At 39.0% G+C, this 24,035-nt stretch overlaps 2 protein-coding genes and 1 long non-coding RNA gene across 4 annotated transcripts; 1 reads left to right on the top strand and 2 right to left on the bottom strand.

Moving 5' to 3' along the window:
- The first annotated feature begins 735 nt into the window (after positions 1 to 735).
- LOC133739219 (uncharacterized) lies at positions 736 to 3,952 on the top strand. The gene is made up of 3 exons (XR_009860487.1): positions 736 to 1,441; positions 2,115 to 2,190; positions 3,707 to 3,952. It is a non-coding gene; the product is annotated as an uncharacterized LOC133739219 (long non-coding RNA).
- Positions 3,953 to 5,863: 1,911 nt separating this feature from the next.
- LOC133724354 (aspartic proteinase-like protein 1) lies at positions 5,864 to 11,195 on the bottom strand. The gene is made up of 10 exons (XM_062151057.1): positions 10,723 to 11,195; positions 10,496 to 10,634; positions 9,873 to 10,114; positions 9,535 to 9,762; positions 9,148 to 9,286; positions 9,002 to 9,072; positions 8,804 to 8,903; positions 7,025 to 7,085; positions 6,846 to 6,917; positions 5,864 to 6,324 (listed from the first exon to the last, which is right to left on the bottom strand). Exons 1-10 carry the CDS (start codon positions 11,043 to 11,045, stop codon positions 6,098 to 6,100), a joined length of 1,602 nt encoding a protein of 533 aa, XP_062007041.1. The 5' UTR covers positions 11,046 to 11,195; the 3' UTR covers positions 5,864 to 6,097.
- A 784-nt stretch (positions 11,196 to 11,979) lies between these two features.
- On the bottom strand, positions 11,980 to 21,757 carry LOC133724355 (protein CELLULOSE SYNTHASE INTERACTIVE 1). Of its 2 annotated transcripts, none has more exons than XM_062151058.1 (8): positions 21,526 to 21,757; positions 20,996 to 21,126; positions 20,567 to 20,640; positions 16,584 to 19,626; positions 13,822 to 16,366; positions 13,088 to 13,542; positions 12,542 to 12,658; positions 11,980 to 12,416 (listed from the first exon to the last, which is right to left on the bottom strand). In XM_062151058.1, the coding sequence occupies exons 3-8, from the start codon at positions 20,575 to 20,577 to the stop codon at positions 12,255 to 12,257; spliced, it is 6,333 nt and encodes a 2,110-aa protein (XP_062007042.1). In that variant the 5' UTR covers positions 20,578 to 20,640; positions 20,996 to 21,126; positions 21,526 to 21,757; the 3' UTR covers positions 11,980 to 12,254. The 2 variants fall into 2 exon arrangements, with proteins under 2 accessions (XP_062007042.1, XP_062007043.1); XM_062151059.1 differs by lacking the exon at positions 21,526 to 21,757 and adding an exon at positions 21,216 to 21,492.
- Positions 21,758 to 24,035: the final 2,278 nt, after the last annotated feature.

The raw sequence follows: 24,035 nt of genomic DNA on the forward strand, positions 1-24,035 counted from the left end.
TGGGCTGCAAAATATGCAAGACTTCAAAAGCAATACGATCTGATGTGTTGTGATTAGTCATGGATATCTCACTTCTCTTGGACTTTTAAAGATGTGTCTCTCTTACACCATGTATAATGAAGCATGAGGTCTGAGATGATTTCGGTCCAATGCTCGAAAGAGCCAGGTACAATCATCTTCTTAGACAGTTACCCCTCTCATACGATATTGAGATATTGGATAAAATTAATCATTTTAAAGATATGATTAATGTTAATAAGATATTCACCGTCCAGTAGTTTTGCGGTAAAATATATATTAGTATAAACTTGATGAGTTTATTTTGTTTTTCACAAGTCAGAGAGAAAAACAAAATACAATTTATGATTATTCGTCACTATATAAATTGTAGCAAATGGGGGTAAACCAGTTTATAATTGTAACTATATCATTAAAGGTTGTTTCTCATAGTGATGAGTTGCTATGTTTTGGTTATTAAGTTAACTGATAATCAAAAAGGCTTATATGATGTAATGTAAAATGTACATCAATCAAATGGAAACCATATATCATTCTGATGCGGTGTTTACTTGTAATACCCGGTTGTTTCTTTAATCAAAGCAAACAGTGTGCTTTACTTTCATGATTCGATTACTTTAACTTTAATGATTATGCTGGGTTAATTGTTTGTGTTGATCGACATTGCCGACACTCTCTCTCTCCCTCACTCACACTCTCACTCTCTCTCGTCCGAAAGATACCGAAACAAAGCAAAAATTTCTCCAAGCTCTCTTTTCCTCCACAGGCCATCATTCAACGCCGGACAACCTCCAGTGGCATCATCTCAGCTTTGCGAAGCTACCTGCAGCGGTTTTGGGTCACGGCACAGTCGGAAACGGCGGCGAAGAGACCGGGTACGTCCAGCCCCGATTTCTTTCCAAGTGTGATAACTCGAGCTACAGATCACGAAACCTCCTCAAACTTCGTCCACAGCTTCGCTTCAACCATCTGAAACTCCCAGAAACACCCTTTCACGGCGGCGCTGTCTCTGGAGGCGGTTGGAGTTCAACCCCGACTTGAATCGAAACGGAGCAAGGGATCCAAATATCTCGAGTTACAGGACTTCGTTTTAGGTGTTTCTTGAACCAGTGAGTTCATCTTGTGTTTCTTAACAACTCTTCAGAAGGAATCGAAGCCCGAAATTGAAGTTTTTACGTCGGAATTCAAGCTCGCCGGATTCTGGAAATTTTCCGGCCACCGACGCTTTCGATCAAGATATCTCGAGCTGTAGAGCTTCGTTTTGAGTGATTCTTGAACCAGTGAGTTCGTCTTTAAGTTCTGAACAAGTCTCCTGAAGGAATCGAAGCGAAAGGAGGACATTTTTACGTTGATCGGAGCTTCGCCAGTTTCTGCAAATTCTCGCCGGTTTCTGGAAAAATTCCGGCCACCTCGACTGTTTTAGGTAATTTCAACCACTTCCGGTCATTTTCAGCTTACATGGTAGTTATGAAAATTGTTAAGCATGATGAGAGGAAGAAGAGCAGCCCGGCCCCGACACCATTGGCGGTGGTCGGCGGCGGCTCTGCCACTAACTCCGGCGGCCCTTTCCGGCCACCTCCGGGGATCAAAAATATGGTTTCTGTACATTTTCAGATTCTATATTTCAATACGATCATTTTGGTATATTACACGTAATTTTTGGATATCGTATGATTAAGTTATGAATTTTTAAGTTTCGATCGATTTCGATCGTTAGATTTGTGATCTGTGAAGTTAGGACCGTCAGATGGACTTGTAGTTTTGATATGATGATCTTATGACTGTCCCAGTGGCTTTGTGTGGTCATGGGCGAAGATCCGACCGTTGGATCTTCGTATAAATGCAAAACAGTGATTAGGGAGGCGATTCGTGAGAATCCGTCGGTCGGATTTTCGTATAAATTTGTGAAGATGTTAGTAAGGACGATTCAGGAAGATCCGACCGTTGGATCTTCGTGATGATTTTTGGGGGGTGATCCTAAAGGCGATCCGTGAGGATCCGACCGTTGGATCATCATTTAATTTCGATCCGACCGTTGGATTGTCGTTTGAGTATGTTTTTGAGCTATTGGCTAAGTTAAGGTCATGTGTGATTAGGTGATTGACGGTCTCCCTTGGGTGAGCGGTTTCGGTGTGTATTGTGTTGAATTGAAGACGCAGCGGGAATATCGAGGTGAGTAAACCTCACGTGGTTCATATTACGAACCGAATAAATTTAATTACTTTATTTTGTCGTAATTGTGTGAAAATATTTATGAAATAAATATTTGTTTTAAATCATATGGGCTTGATCAACTACGGTCCATAGGTAAGTAAAATGTATTTAAACTATAAAAATGAATTTCACGATTTTATTGTGTGGACTATAGTTGGTATTAGTGATTATCCCTGAGCGGATAATTACGTATATATATATTTATGTGGAATATATATATGGATGGTGTGGCATTGTGGTATGTGGATTATTGAATTGAATATTTACATATGTCGGAAACATATATGTATTGGTAGAATTGTTGTGATGCAAACAATATTTGTGAGTGAGTTCATATATTGTTTTTGGGTATGACTTTTCGGGAAACAATATGTCGTGGGAAATGGTATTTCTATTGTTTTGAAAAGTGTTTGAGGATTTGGGGAGTTGCAGGTTGTGATTTCTCCTTTTGGGTTGGGAAACATTTTCAGGTCCGGTATGACCATTTTAAATGTTTTAATCTGACGACCGGTGGTCTGAGGATTTGAGAGTCACAGGTTGTGATTTCTCCGTTTGATTTGTTTTAACATTTTGGGTCCAGTGCGACTCGCTTAAATGTTTTGATCTAAGGGTCAGGTTGGCCTAAAGATCCGGGGTTTGCAGGTTGCATCCTCAGGCAATATATCGTAATTACGCCTTTGGCCCGGTTAGTGATTTCGATCAGTTAGAGCTCTAGTCTGTCTGCCAACGTGTCCAGGTTGGACCGGATTTTCATAATGATTTGTTAGGTTAACATTTCCTATGATTTTGTCACGATGTGACTTGTAAGAGTCCTTTTGGTAAAAGGTGTTGAGTTTTGGATGGATTTATTAGTGTGAGTTGATGATGTTTTTAATTAATTTCCTTGTTAATTCTTTTGTTTAAATTTCTATTCTTTTTCTCTTTTCTTCTTTTTCGGTTATATTGTTTATTATCTCTATTTATTTCCTTGATCATTTCTATGGTTCGATTTCCCGTTTATTTCTCGTTTTCATTTTATTGTTTGATTTTAATGTAATCTCCTGAACTAAATTATATGCAGGGATTACTATGACTTCTGATTTTATGCGTGTTGGTTATTTCCTGAATTAATTTTCTATGCATGATTAATGTTCTTATTAGTTTAATTGGGAAGTGCAGTGATGGATGAGACTTGTAGAAAGTTGAGAAATATTATTCCGTATTGTGGGGATAAAGACATCTTGTTAAGAGTAGAGATGAGTGATTCATTTGATTTCTTTGTGTGTGATTTCAAATGATTTGGAGTTAATGATTTTGGTGATCGATTATCGAGATTGTGGTTTTCTTTGTGGATGTTGAAATTGTTGGTTGTTACTTGAGTTAAAAGTACTGTGTTATAATAAATCAACCATTCTTTCTTTTACTCATACTGGCTGTCAAAAGCTTACCGGGTTTTGTGTTGTTGCAATCCCGGTACACTATTCAAACGGTGTAGCGGATAATCCTACAGGACTGGAGAATTCAGGAAGGTGATCGAACCGTGTAGAGTAGCTGCTTTGTAATACTCTGATTTTCAGTTGTGAGGTTTGTTATGCTCATTAGAGCTTTACAATTTACTTTGTACGAGTGAGTTGTAATAATTAACTCGAGGTCTTCGAGTTTTGAATTTGAGCGTGAGTGGCGAGGTTGTTTCTGAGAAAAAAAAATTCAGAACGTTTATTTGTTTAAGTTGTTTAATTCATGTTTCGGATTTGAATTTGTTATTCAAAATTCGGGGCGTGACATTACTTATTAAGATTCTTTTCTCCAAAGTTTTTAAGAGATGGAATATGTACGTTGTTAGAAATGGCATTATCCCAATTGGCAGCCTAATTAATTTTGCTTGCTTTACCTGAACTGATCAATTCCATCACCTTGAACTTTTGGCCAAGAAGTGCATGAACATCACCAGTACCTCAAACCCTCATCTACATCAACATCACCCAATATATTCATTCTTCTCAGGAAATGTTGAAATTTCAATTATTTCTGCTCTAAAAAGGAACATATTTGCAACCACATTTCTGAAGGGGCGGAAAGATTAAAGTACTTAAAACAGAATCCACAAAAGTTGTTTGTGCTCTCTTTCCCTTTTGGAGTTCTTGCATGCCCTTCTTAATTTGTTTAATTGTCAAAAGGGAAAAACTTTCGAATGTGGAGGGAAGTTGGTGCATGCCTAAGCTAAGCGCCAATTGTTCACCTCCAACCTCCCCGTTCCGCCTTGCTTTTAACTCTATGAATTCATGATACAGGCCAAACCCTAAAAGCTGTTCACAAAGATATGCCCACTGGAGAAAAGCTAACATAATAAAGGGTATGAAACTAGCTGTATGTATACACTAATAGAAAGACCACTAAATTAAAGGATTTAACTGGTACGATTTGTATGTTCATATAGAGTACGTGGATTTCAAATGTTTTTTGTCTTTTTAACAGATATGTCCAAAAAATCGACTTTTAGACTATTGGCCTCTCTATTTTGAAAAATTCTAAGGTACATTAATGTACTAATACATCAAGTACACTAGATTAGATATAGAGATAACTTGACTCCATGTATAAGTATACTAGCTTGACTTGATATCAAATTAGTTTATCTCTATATCGAAATAATCTACTTGATGTATCGGTACATTAATATACCGTAGACGAACTCCTCTATTTTATACGACCATGTTCAAGTTAATAATTTTGGGAACCAATCCAGATTAAATGGTCTAATGATGATCAGAACTGATGGGTTATGTAATCCCACAGAAAAGACTAAAGAAAGAAATAAAATGGCATGACTTGGTAACATTATATTTAAGTTTCATGAGTTTTGTGAAATCAATAACTTCATGACTTGGCTAGTTGCATAACTTGCATGACCTCAAGGTTGAAGTTATGATTGAACTCTGAAGTCTCTTTTATGTATAATGAAGCTGGAAGACTAGATAATTGCAGTCAAATGCTTAAAAGAGCCAAGTATTACCTTCATGACTTCATCTCATCTTGAATCTGACACATTGAGATGTTGGATAAAACTAGTCTGACACATTGAGATATTGGATAAAACTAGTCTAACATTATTGACTTATTGTTAATAGGACCCTCGACATTTCTCATTTGCACGGTAAAAAATGTGGATTTAACTGCGTGATGATTTTAATCAATTTATCACATCTTGTATGTACTAGGGAAGAGTGATATTGTAACAATTTATCATTATTTCTACTAGTGAGGGTAATCTCAACAAGGACAGCCGACAGCGTGATTTAACTTTTCAAATCAGCAACAAGTTAATTGGTGTTGATCAAATTCAGTTTGAACTTCAATAGTGTCTGATTTTTCTAATTAATTGAAAGTACACCACTATCCAAATCATCTTTACATGGAGTTCTAGTTTCGCTCGAGTCCTGAGCAACATCCAACAGACACATTTGCATCTAATTGTGTCTGTAGAACCATTTGTATGTCACTACTTTTTAATGGATTAACACCTCCAATTCATCAAAAGAGAGAGAAAAAAAATACCATTATGCAATTTTAACCTATTATATTTCATTCCTTCCCAAAAATGTTTGATTTTCAGTAGTTTTACACAGAAAAAGAGTTAGTAAAAGTTCAGGGATTGATGACTAAAATTGAGGAATATATTATATATATATTAATACAACAAAAGCTAAATACAATGCATGTCCCTACAAGCCCCAACCAAATACAACAGACACATAATACAGAAAAACCGAGACATTACAGACCAGCTCTAAGCATTTCGGGGCAGAAAGAGAATAAAAAAAAAACAAAACAACTGCATTTACATGTAAGACTACATAGATTACTAAAGATTGGTGGTGGTATCCTCCTATAAGATGAAGACGATACAAAATAATACTAGTAGCGCCAGCCATCTCAACAAACAAAACCTTGGCCGACTAGATGCAGCTGATGCTTTCGGCGGAGCTCTTCCAGCAACAGCAGGAGCAAACCCACCAGGAGTGCTCTGCTGCTCAGTTGTTGGCAATGGAATTGGTGGTGTGCCCTTTGGAGAAGGTGTTAGGGGCATACTCTTAGCATCACCAAGATCTTGACCTGCAATGTGTGCATTGGTAACAAAGGAAAAAAGAGATCTGCATCAATAATTTAACAGCAACACCAAAGAACTGCAGTTTACAGTATCCTAAATCATCCTAATCCAGAACTTAAACTAAGTTTACATCTGGCAATCACACGACAAAAAGTCGAAAATTCACTCATCAAATGTATAACTATCAAGTTTACGATGTATTTTGATTTAGGGTTATCCTAATGAAAAGTTGGGGATATTTTTTTTTTCTCATATTTTACTTTACCTAGGGTAATTAGGAATTGTTTAGAAGAGTCTCTATGAATTGAACCACTGTTTGTTACTAGCAGACTAAATTCAAAATTATCCTATAAATCTCTAAATTTCTGCCTCGTTCCTGTTTCTATTCTTCTTCCCTAATTCTTATTTCCATCCCTCTACATCAATAACACAAGACAGCCAATAACATACACAAAGAACAACCAATTGTAAGCAACAACAAAGTCAGTGGGAAGCATCCAGTATAAAAGACAGCTACAGAACTTACATTTTGAGCGAGACCAGCCTAGCTTCATATTCTCCCTATCAAATACTGTCCGATATCCGGTCATGAAGTTCTCTGCCCAAGAAAATTCTTGAATAATGAAAATTTGACAGGAAAAAGTGGAATGGAATGAAAAGTAAAACAATTTAACAGATAAATTCTAAGAGACTTTTCATGCTTACGTCCAATCGTTCCAATATCACCATCTGCTGGCTGTATGGCTAAACAAATTCCAACAACTCCCTACACCAGGAAGCCTAAATTGTGAGATTATATCTGCAGTATTCACGTTTTACAGATAAAATAACTATTCTAAATGAAATCATCAAAGATGTAGATTGAGCAAAATATATCTGGAACGCAGCATTACTGATAATAATCAACACATAACAATCCACTAATGTATTGAAAAGAATAAAGCAACTCAAAACTCTAAATTTTGTTACAAGAAACTAAGCAAACACAAAACAGATGAAAAGCAATCCACTGGGCTAGCAAGAAAAATGAATTACAACTAAGACAAACAATTAACAAAATCTAGGTTACAGCTGCATCCCAATCGTAAAGAATGACCAGAAGAGAATAAGCTCTAAACTCTGAAGAAAACGACTACCATAAACCATGCCCCATTTCCTGTCTTCAAAGAACTTATATCTCTCACACATTGCATGAGCCTGGACAGTTGCCGTTCACATGTAACTCCCTAAATAATCTTCACCATAAAGTCCAAAGTCTAAGTGTTGGTCAGAAACCTCACTCCCTAAAACTACTTACTACACTTCTCTCTGACGTCTTGCAAGTTGCAACTATACAGTGTAATTATTTTGAAAGCCCCTTTTTCATCAAATAAAGGTAAGAATGCCAAAGGGAAAATGTAGAATTTTTCCTAAGAACAAGTATCAAGTCACCACAAAGTCTGGTACAGTCAATGACAACAACAATTCAATGGTCCATAAGAACTGTGTAAATAAGAAATTCTTGAACTAGCTCTAATGGCTTGGATCCAGTCTGGTTGAGAATGACGACTTTTTAACCTACTAGGTTCATTTTTGATGCAGGGCGTTTTGCTTCAAAACGGAAAGACGAATACAATTATGTCCAATATCGTCTTAAGACATCAGTAAAGTTTCAGTTTCGTCTTTAAAGCCCAAAGCAAGCACTAGGTATGTCAGATTCGAAATAGTTGTTGACCCACATCCTAAAGCTCATGCTTTTAGAAATAGTGATAAGCCAACAAACTTATTGTAACAAAGCAAGATATCCTAAGTTTAAAACCCTGCAATGGCAACCTCCCGAAGTAGTAGAATTTCACATGTTTGGCTAATTGGCTCTATCCTCTAATGGTTGAATATAATTGTTGGCCCCCATGCAAAAGCTAAAGCTTTGGGAAATATTGGTCAACCATCAATGTATCTCAGAGTAAAAAGCTTCAACAGTAATAACAAAAAATGCATGCTGATCACAATAATAAAATCCATCAGCAATACTTCTTCAAACCCGGCTGGGAAGTTACTCATTAAACACATAAGACTTCATTAATTGCACCATCAATAGACTGCTATAGATAAGTACATATTCATGACGCTCAAGTTCTGTTTAACTGAAAGATATGATATGATCACCATAAAAGCAACTTAGTTGTTTCATTCTCTAAGAATATATGGACAAAGAAATTAAATGGTCTCCTCTCAAGGTAACATGAATTTTCATACTACAATCATGACACAAATGATCTACCTAACTGTAACTACTACCAAATACTCTTTCGAATTAATATAATTCCTTGAATTACCAATCTGATCTAGATATAATATACATGAAAATGAACTTACAGAACCACTTTTTCTTTACGAAATTGTGTATTTAGCGTGATGAACTCAGTGAGTTATTCATATGATAACATAAGCACAGCAACTTATGTGAATTCATAACTGCATAATCTCGTAAGTGAAGTTACCAACCTGATTATCATATATCGGAAAAACGGGGTCATGGACCACAAAACTGTTGTTTGCCAGGAACATAAGTGTCACAGAAGGCACTTTTAGCAAATCTTGAGAACTATCACAGAAAACAAAATTAAATAAAACACCTCAGCAATTGCATAAGACACAGAAACACAAAAATTTGGGGGAGCTTTTGATTTTATGAAAAGTTACCTGGTATTATAGCAGTACTTCCAAGGAGATCCTTCATAACTCGTGATTGTCGCATTCACTCGCTTATCAAACTATCAAAGAATGGCAAAGGTGTCAGGGATGCTCATAATGAATTTAGACGTTGGATTTTTATGAAAAAAATGTACCTCCACTGCAATTTTATCATACACTTCTTCTGGAAGGAATGTAAATGATGTCCCACTATCAACCAATGCCCTGAAGCTTGTCTGCTTAAGACAAGAATTTCCAATACAACAGGCTTCCACACCAACGATGTAGGTTTCACTACAACAAATGATTGAACAATAAAAGTTTCATATCTATAGGAAAATTAGCTTCAGCTGGGTGATACTAACAAACAAAATTGTAAATGCTTAAGCAATTTCCTATACAACATGCTTCCCCACCAAGAATATAGGTTTCACCACAACAAAATATTGAACAGTGGAGATTTCACAAGATTCTTAGCTTCAGAAGTGTAATATTAACTAACACAGTTGAAAATTAAATAGAAGTCAATAGATAATACATACTAGTTTCCGTCTGAGGGCAAGAAGGATGTAGACTGTTGAGTATTTGGTCCCTGGTCCCCAAAAAATATTCTCCCAGAACCTTCCTCATCAACGCACATTGAGAAAGAATTTGTGATCAATCCTGCTTTAGCAAGGAAACTAGGAACTGAAACCTCTCCAAGTCCTAAACCCATAAGACCATCAGGAGCAATGCCATCCAGGTACCCACCACTTTGCTTCATACCACATCTGTATTAATCAAGCATTGATGGCATAAGCATATTTCTAAATTTTTGCCAGAATCATTTTAGACACTTGGTTAAAAAAATTGGGCAACAAAAAGTGTCAAAGAAACACACCCTATGATCACAGGGGCCTGAATAGAATTGTTTGACACACCATTACCCCCCGCTACAAGATGTAATATATCCTCCACAAGCAATCCAGAACTCGATGTATTTTCCGAGAAGTATTCACTAGTGTAAGGGCACGGCTGCTTGGGGCCCTTGCAGTTTGGACCAGCTGTACATAACTCATGGCTGCAAGACACATGCTTGCTGGTGTTTGACCCGGACGGACTATACTCGTTCAAATCTCTATCCTGCATAATAGATGCCCCCAAATACGAAGGAGCACCTGCCAATCAATTACTTGAAATAAGTGCTAAACTTGTTACCGAGTCTTAGCATACACGAACAAACTCCACCACGGAAGCATAACGCACCCAGAGTCTTACTTATCAAAACACATTTGTAGACCTTTTAACAGCAAATTCATAGGATTCCCTTTTTATTTATTATGAAACAGGAGTGGAGGGCCCGAAATTCCTTTAGAAAATACAAACTTTTTTTTTCGGTTTGAAACAAAATTGGATGCAGATTAGGTTGCAAGTAGTGCAGAATAGGTAGTAGGGTGAAAAAGTTTGAATAGTGAAGAGAACATTAAAGCAAATTAAATCACGGTAATAGAAAAGGTGGCCTACCAGAGTACTATAGTGAGTAGCTGATAGGGGAGCGCATTGTAGGCAATCACATGGAACCCAAAGCAGATCACTTCCAGTATCCAATGCCACCAGAAACGAAACGTTCGGCGTCCCTATATCAATCCACGTATAATGCAACCTAACAATACACAAATTCCATTATCAAACAAGCTCGATTTCGGAGAAGGAATAAGCAAAATGAGCTCTGAGAGAGGGAGGGGGGGCACCAGCCGAAGTCATTGCCAAACGACGCCGTGTTGCTGCCTTCGGAGGGGAAGAGGAACTGGAACTGATGACGAGAGGTGCCGAGCTTCATCTTCTGCTGGCGCTGGAAGTCGGTGTTGGCGAGGAGGTGATAGTAGTCCATGGAGTTTCTCCGCGGCCACCGACCGAGCCATTTGGCGTCGCCGGTGCTGCGGGAGGCCTTGAGAGCCTTGGCCTCGTCGGAGAAGCGGTGTATGAGGCGCGACGAGAGCGTAACCGCGGCCGCATTACGGAGGAGGAGAGAGAGTAGGGGAAGGAGAAAGAGCAGAGATCGATGAGCCGCCATGGCGACTGCTCCGAGTGAGAGAGAGAGCTCAGAGTAAGTAAGATCTAGAGAGAGAAAGTAGAGAGAGAGTAGGAGAGAGAGAAAAGGGAAAGTTGGAGGGGAAGGAAGAAGACGCTCTCGAGTGAGAGTGAAAAGGGAAATGAGGTTACGCGGCCTATGGGAATGCCAAGAGGTAAAGTTTGTTTATCTTATTATTATTACGAGTGTCGATTACTGTTTGATTAGATTTAATTAATCGAGGTAGTTTCCTTTTACGTGTCAGACAAAAAACGACGTAGTTTGACTTGAGGAAAGTTGGGTCTGACATTGGGACGGAGGTTGGCTCCTTGCTTTGTTTATTTTCTGTTTAAATAATTTTACGTATTGGTGGTGTCTCTTTCCAAAAAAAACCGTAGTCAATCATTTGTAGGGTTTTAGATCTGGATGCAACGTACATATTTGAAATTCTTGTTCGAATGTTTCGAAACGCCATCCAAATCAACAGTGGTGTTCACCTAATCTGTAACGGATCAAATCATCATGCTCAATTAGCGTTGGATTTTTTTTTTCAACCTTTAGATTTACAAAGAATGATAGTTAAGCATAATTTTCTTAATCAATTACTTACCAAGTGAACATTATTGTGCAAACTAATACACCGTCATACTTTCCAGTTTACACATGTTCTCCGAGAAGCAAATTTTTGTACTGAATTTACTATGGCAATAGAATAGATCATCAATATGAAAGGCGGTCAAACTCAACTCGCTTAGACGATCTCGAACTATGACAATGTATCACTATAGTACTTTAGCGCGACGTCTAAAGTCCTAAGCCTGCTAATACTATATTATTACTATATTATTGATCTAGAGATAAACAGAAAAATATTTAAATCATCACTATATTTTTATTGGTCGAATTATAAAATCGGAGAGTACAACAAAATATGAAGTTATGAACAAATCTTACAACCCATAAGCAACTTTATTATTTCCTCTTAACATTGACAATCACGCGAAAACAGAAAGTAATGGTTACAAAAGAATACATTCACAAATGACTACATAATATTGTGCTGACAAAAAAATAAAAGAAAAAATCAAAATCTCTCGGATGCTCTATGTACATTGACATATAAATACTCCAGAATGAACAGAAAGAAAAAATGAATTCCCCCCGAACATGACTTTGCCCTATTGAATCAATTTGCAGAAGAATGATAAAAACTCAACATTGGTCGTTACTTGTTACTTTGTTAGACCACTGGAATTCTATTTCTAAATTCCGGGAGGGTCCGCTTTTGCTTTCTGGCAATAGGGTGTACTCCCCAGCAACTGCTCCCAGCATTACTACTCGATCGATCTGGATAGTTACCTTTCCAAATGAACTCTGTCACACATATCAGATCAAAATTAGTTACTCGGGGTCGAAAAGATAAAAAAAAACAATGACGAAAGAAGAGAAATATCTTCTCTTTGATAAAAGGAAGCATCTCAATGTCTTTGTTCACTAACCTTTCCCATCTTGCTCTTGTTCTTGCAAGATATGTGGAGCTTCTGGCCTTTAGGGGGACTCTCAAAGGACCACGAAAAGCTCTCATCCCATTCAGGATTAGGGCCAGTTGAAACAACCTGAAGAATTCAGAAGTTCATGACAAGAAGTTAAAATGGCACCACCATCAACCAAAATGTCACTAGAAACAGAGAAAAAGACACAATGTGCATGTATTCCCCACAAGCATAACAATCAAACTGCAACAATTAAATGCAAACGTATCATAAATAAAACTGCTGATTAGTCTTATTCAATTAAATCCTAAAATTCCAACTCTAATGGGTTAAATTATATAAAGCAAACTTAATCGCTATTCTTTTGCATACGCCTAAAACAAATTCGAATTTCCTTCTCGTAGATACTAGCTGCAGTCTTGCATTCATGGTCTCATTATCAAGCTTTCTACTATGTGCATATGAAATTAAAATTCAGAACAAGACTGTCCAAAAGAAGATTCATATCTCTAAGAAAAAGAAAAGGAATTGCAAAGTAGTACGGCATTTTACCTGGGTTTGCCTAGGTGGAGTGTTACCAAGTGTAAGTTTACAAAATACACTGGGGTTTCCCACTGACTGCTTCATATTATTCCCACGCTTGATTATGACCACCAATGTCCCCGGCAAACATTGTAATAAAAATTCTGTTTTCTCTTGAAATCGAGGTGGGCCAGACTGAATTAAGTATTGCAGCAAAGGGATCGCATCAGCAGCAGCAATTGACTGAGCCCTAGAAACTTCAGCTGGGCATGCTGACCAAGCTTGCCTTAGAAGAAACAGTGCATCCAATGCAGCTTCTTGAGTTGCCTCGGACCCTGTCTTGAGGGATGTTACTAGATGAGGAATGCTTAAAGTTGCAGGCTCTGTGGCTCTCAAACGTGGGAAATTGCTAAAAAGAGAATTCAGAGCCTTCAGATACTCCTCGTTCACAGTTCCAGTTGCCCATAAATCCTTTTCAATAGCAGCTACAAGAGCAAAACAATATGTAAGATTTCTTAAAAAGTAATAGGCTTCAAGGGCAAGGTAATAAAAATGCTCACACCTCCAGTTCTACAAAATAAAACTTCTTGAAGGGAACTATACAATTACTAAGAAACATATTAATCAATATTATTGGATTGATGAAACCTATGGGTTCTATTATGCTGCATAGCGTCATATTGAAGCCTAAACAAACCATCAAAGCGGTACTTTTCATCAACAAAATCAGAGCAAATCCTGCATAAAGAAAAATAATAACTTACCGGTTATCGCCCTTACTGTCTCACTAGAAGCATACTCTTGAATGGTGTGATTTGAAAAGAGAAGTTTAACAAACATTGCAGCCTGAATGGACGTATCTGGATCACTTGAACCAATCAGATCCAACACAACCTGAACACCACCAGCCTCAGCAACTGCTCTTTTATTAGACCGACTGTACATCACAAGGTTTTGCAAAGCACATATTGCTACAACTTTCATTTCTTCAGTAGGTTGCTCTTCAAGCACATTTACCAGAGCACGACAAGCTGAGACAGCGTCAGTACTACGGGCAAGCCCCTCATTCTGGAATAAATCACCAAGAGCTAGAGTTGCTAGTAACCTCGCCTGCTGAGCTTGGGTTTGTGGATCCAAGAGGTACTGAGACAATGGTAATATGGCAGACTTGGTAGCCTTAGTTTCTCTGATCTTTACATTATTCAACAATACTTCCAACAGCCTTGCAGCTGTTTCTTCACACTGATGAGATCTTAGAAGGTCCAAAAGAGCCTCTATGGCACCACTTTCAGCCATTGCTTCTGCGCTGGTAGCATCATCACTTTCCAGTACCAGAAGAGCATTCAATGCACCAACTACGGTGCCTTCTGATCCAGAGCGAAGCAACCGTACCAACACAGCTACAGGCACTTCTAAATAAAATTCAGAACTGAATTGCAGAATGCTTGATAGAACAGAAGCAGCTGATTCCCACAGGGCATTTGGAAGAGATGGATCTGACAGCAATATCACCTTGGACAGTTCAGTGACACCACCTTCTTTTGCAATTTCATTCGGCCATGCTAGCGCAATACTGACAAGCGCTTTCACAGCTCTCTGCTGCAATATATGTATACCAGAGCCAAGAACCCGTATGAGAGGACCAATCACTTGCTGTATCACTGTATCCTTTTGAAGATGTTCCTCAAAGAGTAAATGTGATAGAAGCTCAGCTGCCAATTGTTGTACTGCAGGAGCCGGAGAATCAAGTAGGGGAATAAGTGGTTCAATAGCCTGGTGGGATGTCAACCTATAATCAGAACGACACTGTGGATGCTCCAAAATATTGACAAGAACCTGTAATGAACTGTGCTGCCCATCAGGTCCAAATTCTGGTCTTGTTAGAAGCTGGAAAAGCGGCTCAACCACTTTTGAAGCAGAAGGGCCCTTAGCAATGCTTGCATTGTTGGTCAATATTCGGAGCAATTCTGCAAAAGCAGCACAGAGAAAATCGGGTGCTTCATGGAGGATGTCAAGTATGCTCTCAATAACACCGGCTTTCACCATCTCCGATTTACAAGCAGGTCTGTCTTTCCCTAATTTCACCAGAGCTCTGGAAATAGCTTCATGAAGCAAGTAATTCTTACCATAGAGAAGACCAACAAGAGGAATAACTGCACCATGAGCAGCAACGAGTTCTCCCAGTTGTTCATCGTCAACAAGTTTATCCAAGGCACGGACAACTGAATGTTGTGCAGGGCTGAACTCGGTAACAAGAAGAGACACCAGAGGCTCAACACATCGAGCTGCAGCCATTGTTGACCTGATTCTTGTATTTCCAAAGAGAACACAACACAACTCAGCAGCATCTCCTTTCAGTTCCATCGAACAATTTGATGAAAGGATCCTGCAAAGAACATCGACTGCATTCATTTCAACGTCTGCAACTGCTAAGGCTCTTGATGGATTTTCACTAAGCAGCCTAACCAATGCAGCAATCGCAGCATGCTGCTCCTTCTCAGCACCAGTATTAAGAATCTCCACCAAGGGTTGGACAGATTGTCGAGCACTTTCTGCATTCCTTATATGGTCAGCAGAGAATAAGCTTTCCAATGCTTTAGCAGCACTGTACCTTGAAGCTCTTCCACCTAACCGTAAAACTGCCACAAGTTGATTGACAGCACCAAATGCAGATTCGTGTTTCCTTATTTCAGCACTACCAAATAGTAGACCCAACAGATCTGTAGCAGCTTCTTCTGTTGCATCTTGTGGGCCAAGTGAAAGATACTTGGTCAGCGCTTCCAGAGCTCCTGATTCTACCATAACTATTTTATTTGATGGGCAATCCTTTGCGAGCTGAGTAAGAAACCCAAGTGCCAAAAATGGTGCTCCAGGACGATCCGGGATTGGTTTGAGAAGATCAACAAGTGCAGGTATTGCTTTCCTAGAAGTAGCACCAACCCTTATATCTTCAACCCTGAACAGCCTCTCTAGAGCAACTTGCTCAGGGTAACGCACTAAACCAAATTCTTCTGACAACTCCAATAGGTCACTAATATCAACATCAGCACATCCAAGTAGTGAGATAAGTCCACCCGCTGCTCCAGAATTTGCAACAGATAAAAGAGTCCCCCTGCTACCATTACAGACTAGGCTGGCCATTGCTTGCGCAGCAAAATATCTGTCGACTAACTCCTCTGACTTCAACCAATTGGCAAGTACAGGTATGGATTTCATGGTTGCATGTGCTCGTATGATATCTCTGTCTTGAAACAAGATCGCTAGCAGCATAGTGCAGATCCATATGCTGCTATCTTCTTTAAAATCAATCTGCATAAATCACAACAGAAGAGTAAGCCAATGTAAGGTATTTGGAGTATAATTTTATAGTCATCTCTCAATTCATAATGGAGAAGCAAATTAATAGAGAACCATATTTTGAACTATTTTCCCATCATGACTTATCCACATAAACGACCAATTGTAGATTAATTTTTCTTTTTCCTTACTGAGTGAAAACAAAAAGGCAAACAAGATAGTTGATTACCTGAGAGTAATTGGAAAAACAATATGAGATCCTGTCAGTGAGGACTTCCACAGCACCAGCCTCCATAATGGCAATTTTGCATTTATCATCATGACAAGCAAGAACAGAGAGTAGCCATACAGCTAAATTCACACCATCAATAACTCCTGTGCTTAAAGAAGATCCATCATCCTTTAATTCTTCTTTCATATGTATATCAATACTGATAGAGTCCTTCTCACCACCCCCTATATTTCCCGAAAAATTAAGCATCGCAACGAGAGATTGAATGAGATGGGTACACAAGTTCGATTCACTAAGATCTTCTAGAACTCTCTGATGACTAACTTTCGCAGCACAAATAAGGAGTGCAGCACCTCCAATTTTGACCTTTGAGTTTGATGAATTGATCACCCTTTTGGCAATTGATGGTATACATCCAGAGGCAGTAGCAACAGTGTCTCCCAGTACAACAGGTTGATCTCTGCAAAGTCTTGATAATATTTCAATAGCTTTATCCTGCAACACGGGTGTTGCATCAGCAATGGATAAAACTATAGGGATTATGCTTTTCGGGAATTCAGCTAAAACTGCCCAGGCAGGTTTTTTCTCTCCACTTGCTCGTTCTGACCTGGACAGAATAGCAAGTGCATCTAGTGCCCCTGATGTGGCAACAGATCCATGATTAGCAGATTCCAGAAAAGAAACTAATGCAAGAACGGTTCCGGCACGATTCACACAATCAGTTAAGGCATGGTCAATTTGGCGAGAGTGGAGCAGGCGAGCAATTGCCGCTGCTGCATGGGTCTTTCCAGATACTGTACCTTCAAGCAAAACTCTAGTAGCTGGGAGAATAATGTCTTCAGCCACAGCTGTTTCTGAAACTTCACTGTCCAAAATAAGATTAGCCAAAGCACATGTTGCTAGCTCTGCCACTTCCAGAACCGAAGAGTTAGCGAGCACAACTAAGGGAGATAATACATCTCTAGCAACAGCAGCCACATCCCGGTTCTCTTTAATGGAAAGAAATATTGCTGCCAGGCAACGTGAAGCCTCTACAAGGATATTACCTGACTCAACATTAAGCAACTTGATAGCTGAACAGAGAGTTTTAACAGCAATACTACTTTCCCGCAAGTCCTTCCTAGCTTCAAAAATTCCAGCTAAAGCTGATGCAGACTTGGCTTGAGTCTCTTCTTTATTTGAGCTTAATATTTTAATTATTGTCTCAATTGCATCATTAGCAGCACTACCTTCACGCGATATATCACTGAGAGGGACCACAGACAGCATACTTTTTAAAGCATCCAAAACATATACCTTAGATTCAGGTAGTTCACTGGTCAATAATGCAGTGAGTTGGCTGATGGTTGCTGTGTCAGATTTATGGATTAAATGGTTTAAAGTCTTTGCTGCAATTTCTTTTCCATTTGGGCTTCCATTCTTCAGAAGCCACAATAGTGCAGGAACTGCATCAGCACTTTCAACACATGCACGTATATCTTCGCTGTGATTGCAGAGGTTCCGAAGGATTGATGCTGAATCTTCCTTGGCTTTTGCAGATCCCGTCTCTAGAATTTGAACAAGAGGAGGTATGCCACCAGCAGCAGTAATAGCCCACTTACTTTCATCATTCTCATTAGAAAGAAGGCAAAGCAGTGCAACTGCACATTCTTGCTGCTGTTCTGATGAAAGCCCGAGAAGTGATATCAACAGCTGAACCCCCTCGCGACCTTGAAGGGCACGCCATAGACTTCCTTCACTATTACAAAGAGCAAGAAGAGCTCTCATAAGCTCATCCTGAACTTCATTTGTTGCCATTGTGATTAAACCTACAAGCAATCGTTTTGCTTCTGAACTATTGAGTTTAACTGAGAGTACAGTATTCCCATACAAACTTGCAAGGGCCTCTATGGTTCGCTCCTGAACAAGAAATGGTAAGCTAGGCTTGAATTGTGAAACCAAAGTCTGCTCAATAACAACAGGATCCGATGCTCTGGTAGATTCTGCTTTGCTATCATATATCATAAGAGCTGAAGCCAAAGCCCCTAATGTATCAGCAATTTGGGCAGGTGAAGTGCATGATTCAAGGCTTTGACCAAGACTCGAGATCACATATGACAAACCACCAGAAATATTTGCTAAAGCACACATGGCATTTTCCTGCAATGCCTGGGCATACTCACCCTGCATGAATTCTTTTGAAGGGGCTATTGTAGCATTTATCAACACAGGAATACCATTGAAGTTAGCTATCTCCCGCCTTGCTTCTTTGCACAGGGCAGAAAGAGATTTAAGAGCACCTGCAGCTTCTGCTCTAACAGAAGCTTCATTGCCAGAACCTAAAAGCTTGAGAAGTTGCTTTGTAGCCTCTGCAGCCAGCACCTTAGAACAAACAGATGCGTCTTCCATCATCATACATCCAAGAAGGAAGCACACGTTAGCTTGAGTGTTTGGCTGTCCAGTTGTGAGCAACTTCACAAGTATATCCACTCCTCCAGCTTGTAATGTTGCAGCCCAGAAACCCTCAGTGCTGGTGGCTAGATTCTTTAATGCTCCGGTCAACAAGCTATCAACCAAGCTACCAGTCTTGATCCCTTTCTGTAGCAGCCCCCAAAGCACTGGCACAACTCCTTCAGTTGAAAAAATTTTCGAACCAACATGATCCCTTGCACCACCTTGAGAAACAGCATAGATGGTCTTTGCTGCTGCAATTTGGCCATCTGCTGAGGTGGACCTGAGTAGACCAAGCAATGGTGGAATGCATCCCCCAAGCAAGACTTTCACCCTTAGTTCATTCTCCTTACACAGAGAGCCTAAAACAGTAGCAGCTTGTATCTTAACTCCAACTGATCCTGATCGGAGAAGAGAAACTAGTACAGGAACTGCTTGAGAGTGAGATCCAACAGCACTGAAAGCGTTTTCACGAGTTCCAATAAGCTCCAGCAACTGTTTCAAGGAATACTCCTTCTCTTGTACAGATGAGGAACTCTGACGCAGCTGCTCAATGCATTGAGCAACACTTGCCAATGTCCCATCTGGATCCTCCATGTTACTACGCTCTCTGTAAGCAATTGGGGAACATATTATTTTAAATAAAGGAGGAGCAACAGCCAACAATCATTGATACGAGACTAAGGAATGACCTTGTTCAGTAATTAAAATAAAGAAAAGAGAAAGGACTTGCTTTAAAACGAAGGCAGGATAAAGTATCACTGAGAAGGTCCAAAACAAATGAATCAGAAGGAAAATATGTAAAGCCAATGCCTCCAGATAAAGATAATAATTCTATAGAAGAAAGACATAAGCAGACTGAAAATTGAAAAAAAAAATGTTTTGGGACTAGATTCAAGCAATTATCAGCAGAAGTTATGTCTCATTTATTTCAAATTTCCCGGCACCATGCATAAGCTCCTAAATTTTCTCATAGAGTGCAGCCCAGAACAAAAGAGACAACCAACCCCTCAAGAAACACAATCATTTTTTTTTTTTTTTGACATACCAAGGCATTGCCTAACATTTTTTTTCTTCCTGTCAATTGACTCCAACAAACTAACATGCATCATTGTGAATTGAAAAAAGTGGTTCTTTAAACAGTGCAAACTCATCATAAAGTTAGAGACGGAAGATGAAGGCTGGATGGTTCTTAATTGGCTCGTAAGTACACAGATCAAGATGTCCTAGTACGAGAGGATATATGTAGAAGAGAAGATAAACCACATAAAAGCAGGCAGCCAAAGCTCCAGCTTGTAATCCACTCTTAGGATTCCACAGAGAATGTGACTACAATTAAATGGGAGGTGTTATCTCAAAAGGGAGACCACTAAAAAGTATCTCTCCATTCTGTCACAAGCAAACACTTCCTCACAAAAAGTAAAATATTTGCTCACCAGCACTACTACAAGTCAACAAGAACCTTAACCATCGCGAAGTGGTAAACCAATTCCAGAAAGAAAAAAATAATCTGACCAACCAACCAGACCAAGTAGTTAATTTGGACTGACCTTGATCCCATTTTTATGAGAGAGTGTGGTGTTGGAGGCTCTGAATCTTGAACTTTTGCATCGCCATTTCTTTCCTGCAACCATAAGATGAATGAAATCAGCAAAATATAATAAAGAATTTAACTATGCATTTTTACCAAGTCAATTCCTCAATTAAAATTTCCAAATCTCCATGAATGCATCTCTGGAACACTCACTTAGATTTGCACTATACTAACAATGTACACTAATACCACTGCGAACGAGGCATGTAGATTGGAAACTGAAATAAGAGCTGGATAAATGGGATCTAGTACATCCCACCTAACACTCCTTTAGTATCTTTGTTCTACTCATTTTCAACTGGATTTACAATTCACAAAATCACAAGTAATGAGGAAAAAGAAGAGACCGACATCCGAAAAACACAAAAAAGACAAATGAGGGTACCAGATCATTAGTGGCAAGGGTGCTGCCATTGCTGGCAGCAAACCTCCAACCCGCTGTGGTAGCCAGCTTTGCTACTCCTTAAGATTCACCGAAAAATCGATTACCCTTCTCCAGATCTACCTCACAGCCCCCTGCAAAACACAATTGGATCAGACACCACTCACCAACCAATCAAAAAAATTACAAAAACTCAAGCATTGACCAAACAAAGCTACTCAACCACAATCCAATTCACTTCATTTCAACCCAATTCACACAACAATCGTCACTTCCTCACTCTCATTCCATTTGGGTACACAGATCAACCGCAATCCCCCTCAATTCAGACCAAGATCGAATCAAAGTCCCAATCTTTTCTCACTGGGTAGTCAAATTTTCACCAAAAACACAAAACCCAACAAAAATGTTGCCCCCAGATTTTGCCACAACTCACAGAATCAAATCAAATCCGAATTGGGTGTCTGAATTTTCACCAATGCAAATGAAAACAGAGACGGAGAGAGAGAGAAGAAGAAGAAGGTTGCTCTGACCTTGAGAGAGTGAGAAATACGGAAGGTGTTTGGTGCATCAAAAATGGTTTCGTAAACCGAAAGCGAGCATCAAAGAGAGAGAGAGAGAGCAACAAACAGCTACAATGAAGAAGCTAATGAGAAAAAAGCACCACTGTCTGAGAGAGCTGATGATATATATATTTTTTTTTTTTTGGGTTCTCCTTTTATCTTATTTTTTGTTTCTTTTTGCTTCTCTTTTGGTTTTATTGGACGAGTTTTACGCTTCCATAGATACTCTCTGCCTCTCTCTCTCTCTCAAGCTAAGACTGAGACTAAAAGAGTGGGGAGGGGTGGAGAGGGAAAATGGTGACAGCCGCACCGTCTCAGTCTGATTGGACCACCGACAATTTTCGTGCCCTATAAGGCTTTCATGGCTCGGCTTTGGCTTTTTTTTCGGCTCTTCGCTCCACTTTCAAAATTTTCAAAACTGAAAAATTTGGTTTTTTTTTTTTTCGTAATTCGTAAATAATTTATGTATTTGAATAAAATTGTAGTAGATGAGTGTTATCAATTCGGCAACTCATATGATAATATTCGTTAAGGTAATTAAGATTTTTGAATTCTTAGTAAAATAGATTATCGTTTAACTGCCACAAAATCGAACGATATGATAGATTTTTGTTCAAGTAACTGGGATTTAAAAAAGGGTTCTTGACCCAAAGCATCAAAATTATCTCACTTACCCCAACAACAGATTTTTATTCCCACTTACCCAATTTCAAATAAAATGACAACTTTGACCTCAACTTAATTATTGAATTACATCCATTCCATCTCTCTCATCCCTCTCCGATCTGCACTCTCTCTCTCTCTTTCTCTCTAAATTGTTCAACATGGCGGACGCCCTCCCTCTCTCCAAATTGTTCAACACGGCGTACAACTTCCGACGCCGACTTCCTCCATCGGTCTTCTCCGATTCGACTCCAATCTCCAAGCAGATCTAGCAGATGGTGAGGTTATTCGCCGATGATCTCGCAGATGGTGAGGTTCATTCACAGATGGCTTGTAAAACCAAGTCCCGGAAAAAACCGTCATAGTTTCACCGCAACCAAATATGGGAACAGAGTATCTGGGGGTTCACTCTGCATATTGTCTTGGCCTCGGTGTTCATTGCTTCGTGCCTCCAATCCAGGCTGCTTGTTTTAGCAATAATGCTTTTCTCTTTGCAAGTGTTCCTTTTCACTCCCTTGGTTACTTACTGTTAGTAATACTTACTGCTCGTTTGCACCTGTGGTTTTAGCTTTATTTTTTCACTTACTTTCATTTAAAAGCTTATAAACTAAAAAGAAAGTATTTCGACGGCAACATGTGATTTTACATAGGTGCTAGAACCTATGGTTTAGCTTATAAGCTTATTACTATGCCCCCATTTCTTTTTAGTTTAGCTTCATTTTTTAAACATCACATTTGTTTATAATACTTACTGCTCGTTTGCACCTATGGTTTTCTTTTGGTTTGATGATTGCAACATTGGCTTTCTTCTCTCTCTCTCTTCTTTTTTTTTTTTGGTAAAATGGGGGCAGAAGGTCCGGAAGGAAAGAAAAATGACAAAAAAAAGTTCTATAGGGGCAATAGAGGTCTGTTAAAGGTTTATTGGAGGGGACAATAGACGTCTATTGGAGGGCAATAGACGTCCATTGAAGAGCAATAGACTTTTTGAATTTATAGAATCTCTTCATTTTTTTTGTTTAATCAAAATTTTATTTGTCTAATTTTAGGAATATTAGTTCTCATTCCGGCAACCGAAAGTTCTACTTGAGGGCAATAGACTTCTATTGGGGGGCAATACATGGCTAATAGACGTCTATTGGGGGGCAATACACAACTAATAGTTGTCTATTGGGAGGCAATACATGGCTAATAGACGTCTATTGGAGGGCAATACACAACTGATAGTCGTCTATTGGGAGGCAATACATGGCTAATAGACGTCTATTTGGGGGCAATAGACGTCTATTAGGGGACCGGTGGCCGGTGATCGAAATCCGGCTACCGGTGATCGGAATCCGGCGGCCGGTAATCGGGCTCCGGCGAAGTCTCCTATGGTTTCTCTCTCTTCCATTCTCTCTCTCTCTAAGTAACAAAGGAGTGAGGGTAAAATGGTATTAAAATAAAATAAAAAACAAAACAAAATCTTAATGGGGTATTAGGGAATACGTCCTTAGAATGTTTTGGGTAAGAGCGAATTAAAAAAACTTAATGGGGTAATTAAGTGGAAAAAAAAAAAAAAACTCTAGAAATGGGGTAAATGGACAAAAACCCATTTAAAAATGGTAATTGCATGTAGAAGCAAATGTTGATGCATATTTCAACCAATCCTTCAACTTATAAGCTGTAACTGAAAAATGCTTTGGTAAGTTAGAGATCAAACACTATGGGAAGTTATGTCAATGTAATCATCATGTGCAGATGATGGAGATCAAACACTTTGATGCTCTTCTTTTTACTTTATTCGTCGTTTTTTTTTTTTTTGAAAAGAGACTGGTGCG

Source organism: Rosa rugosa, chromosome 1 (genome assembly GCF_958449725.1).
Source record: "Rosa rugosa chromosome 1, drRosRugo1.1, whole genome shotgun sequence".
Classification (NCBI taxonomy): Eukaryota; Viridiplantae; Streptophyta; class Magnoliopsida; order Rosales; family Rosaceae; genus Rosa; species Rosa rugosa.

Bases quoted from the DNA above. Each gene is read 5' to 3' on its own strand.
- LOC133724354 (XM_062151057.1), bottom strand. From the start codon at position 11,045: ATGGCGGCTCATCGATCTCTGCTCTTTCTCCTTCCCCTACTCTCTCTC. The intron at 10,635-10,722 runs GTGCCCCCCCTC...GTGTATTGTTAG, and splicing joins TTTGGCAATGACTTCGGCTG to GTTGCATTATACGTGGATTG. The intron at 7,086-8,803 runs GTTGGTAACTTC...TTCCTGGTGTAG, and splicing joins TTCCGATATATGATAATCAG to GGAGTTGTTGGAATTTGTTT.
- LOC133724355 (XM_062151058.1), bottom strand. The intron at 13,543-13,821 runs GTAAGTTATTAT...TTGCTCTTGTAG, and splicing joins GACAGTAAGGGCGATAACCG to CTGCTATTGAAAAGGATTTA. The intron at 12,417-12,541 runs GTTAGTGAACAA...TATGTGTGACAG, and splicing joins ACAAGAGCAAGATGGGAAAG to AGTTCATTTGGAAAGGTAAC.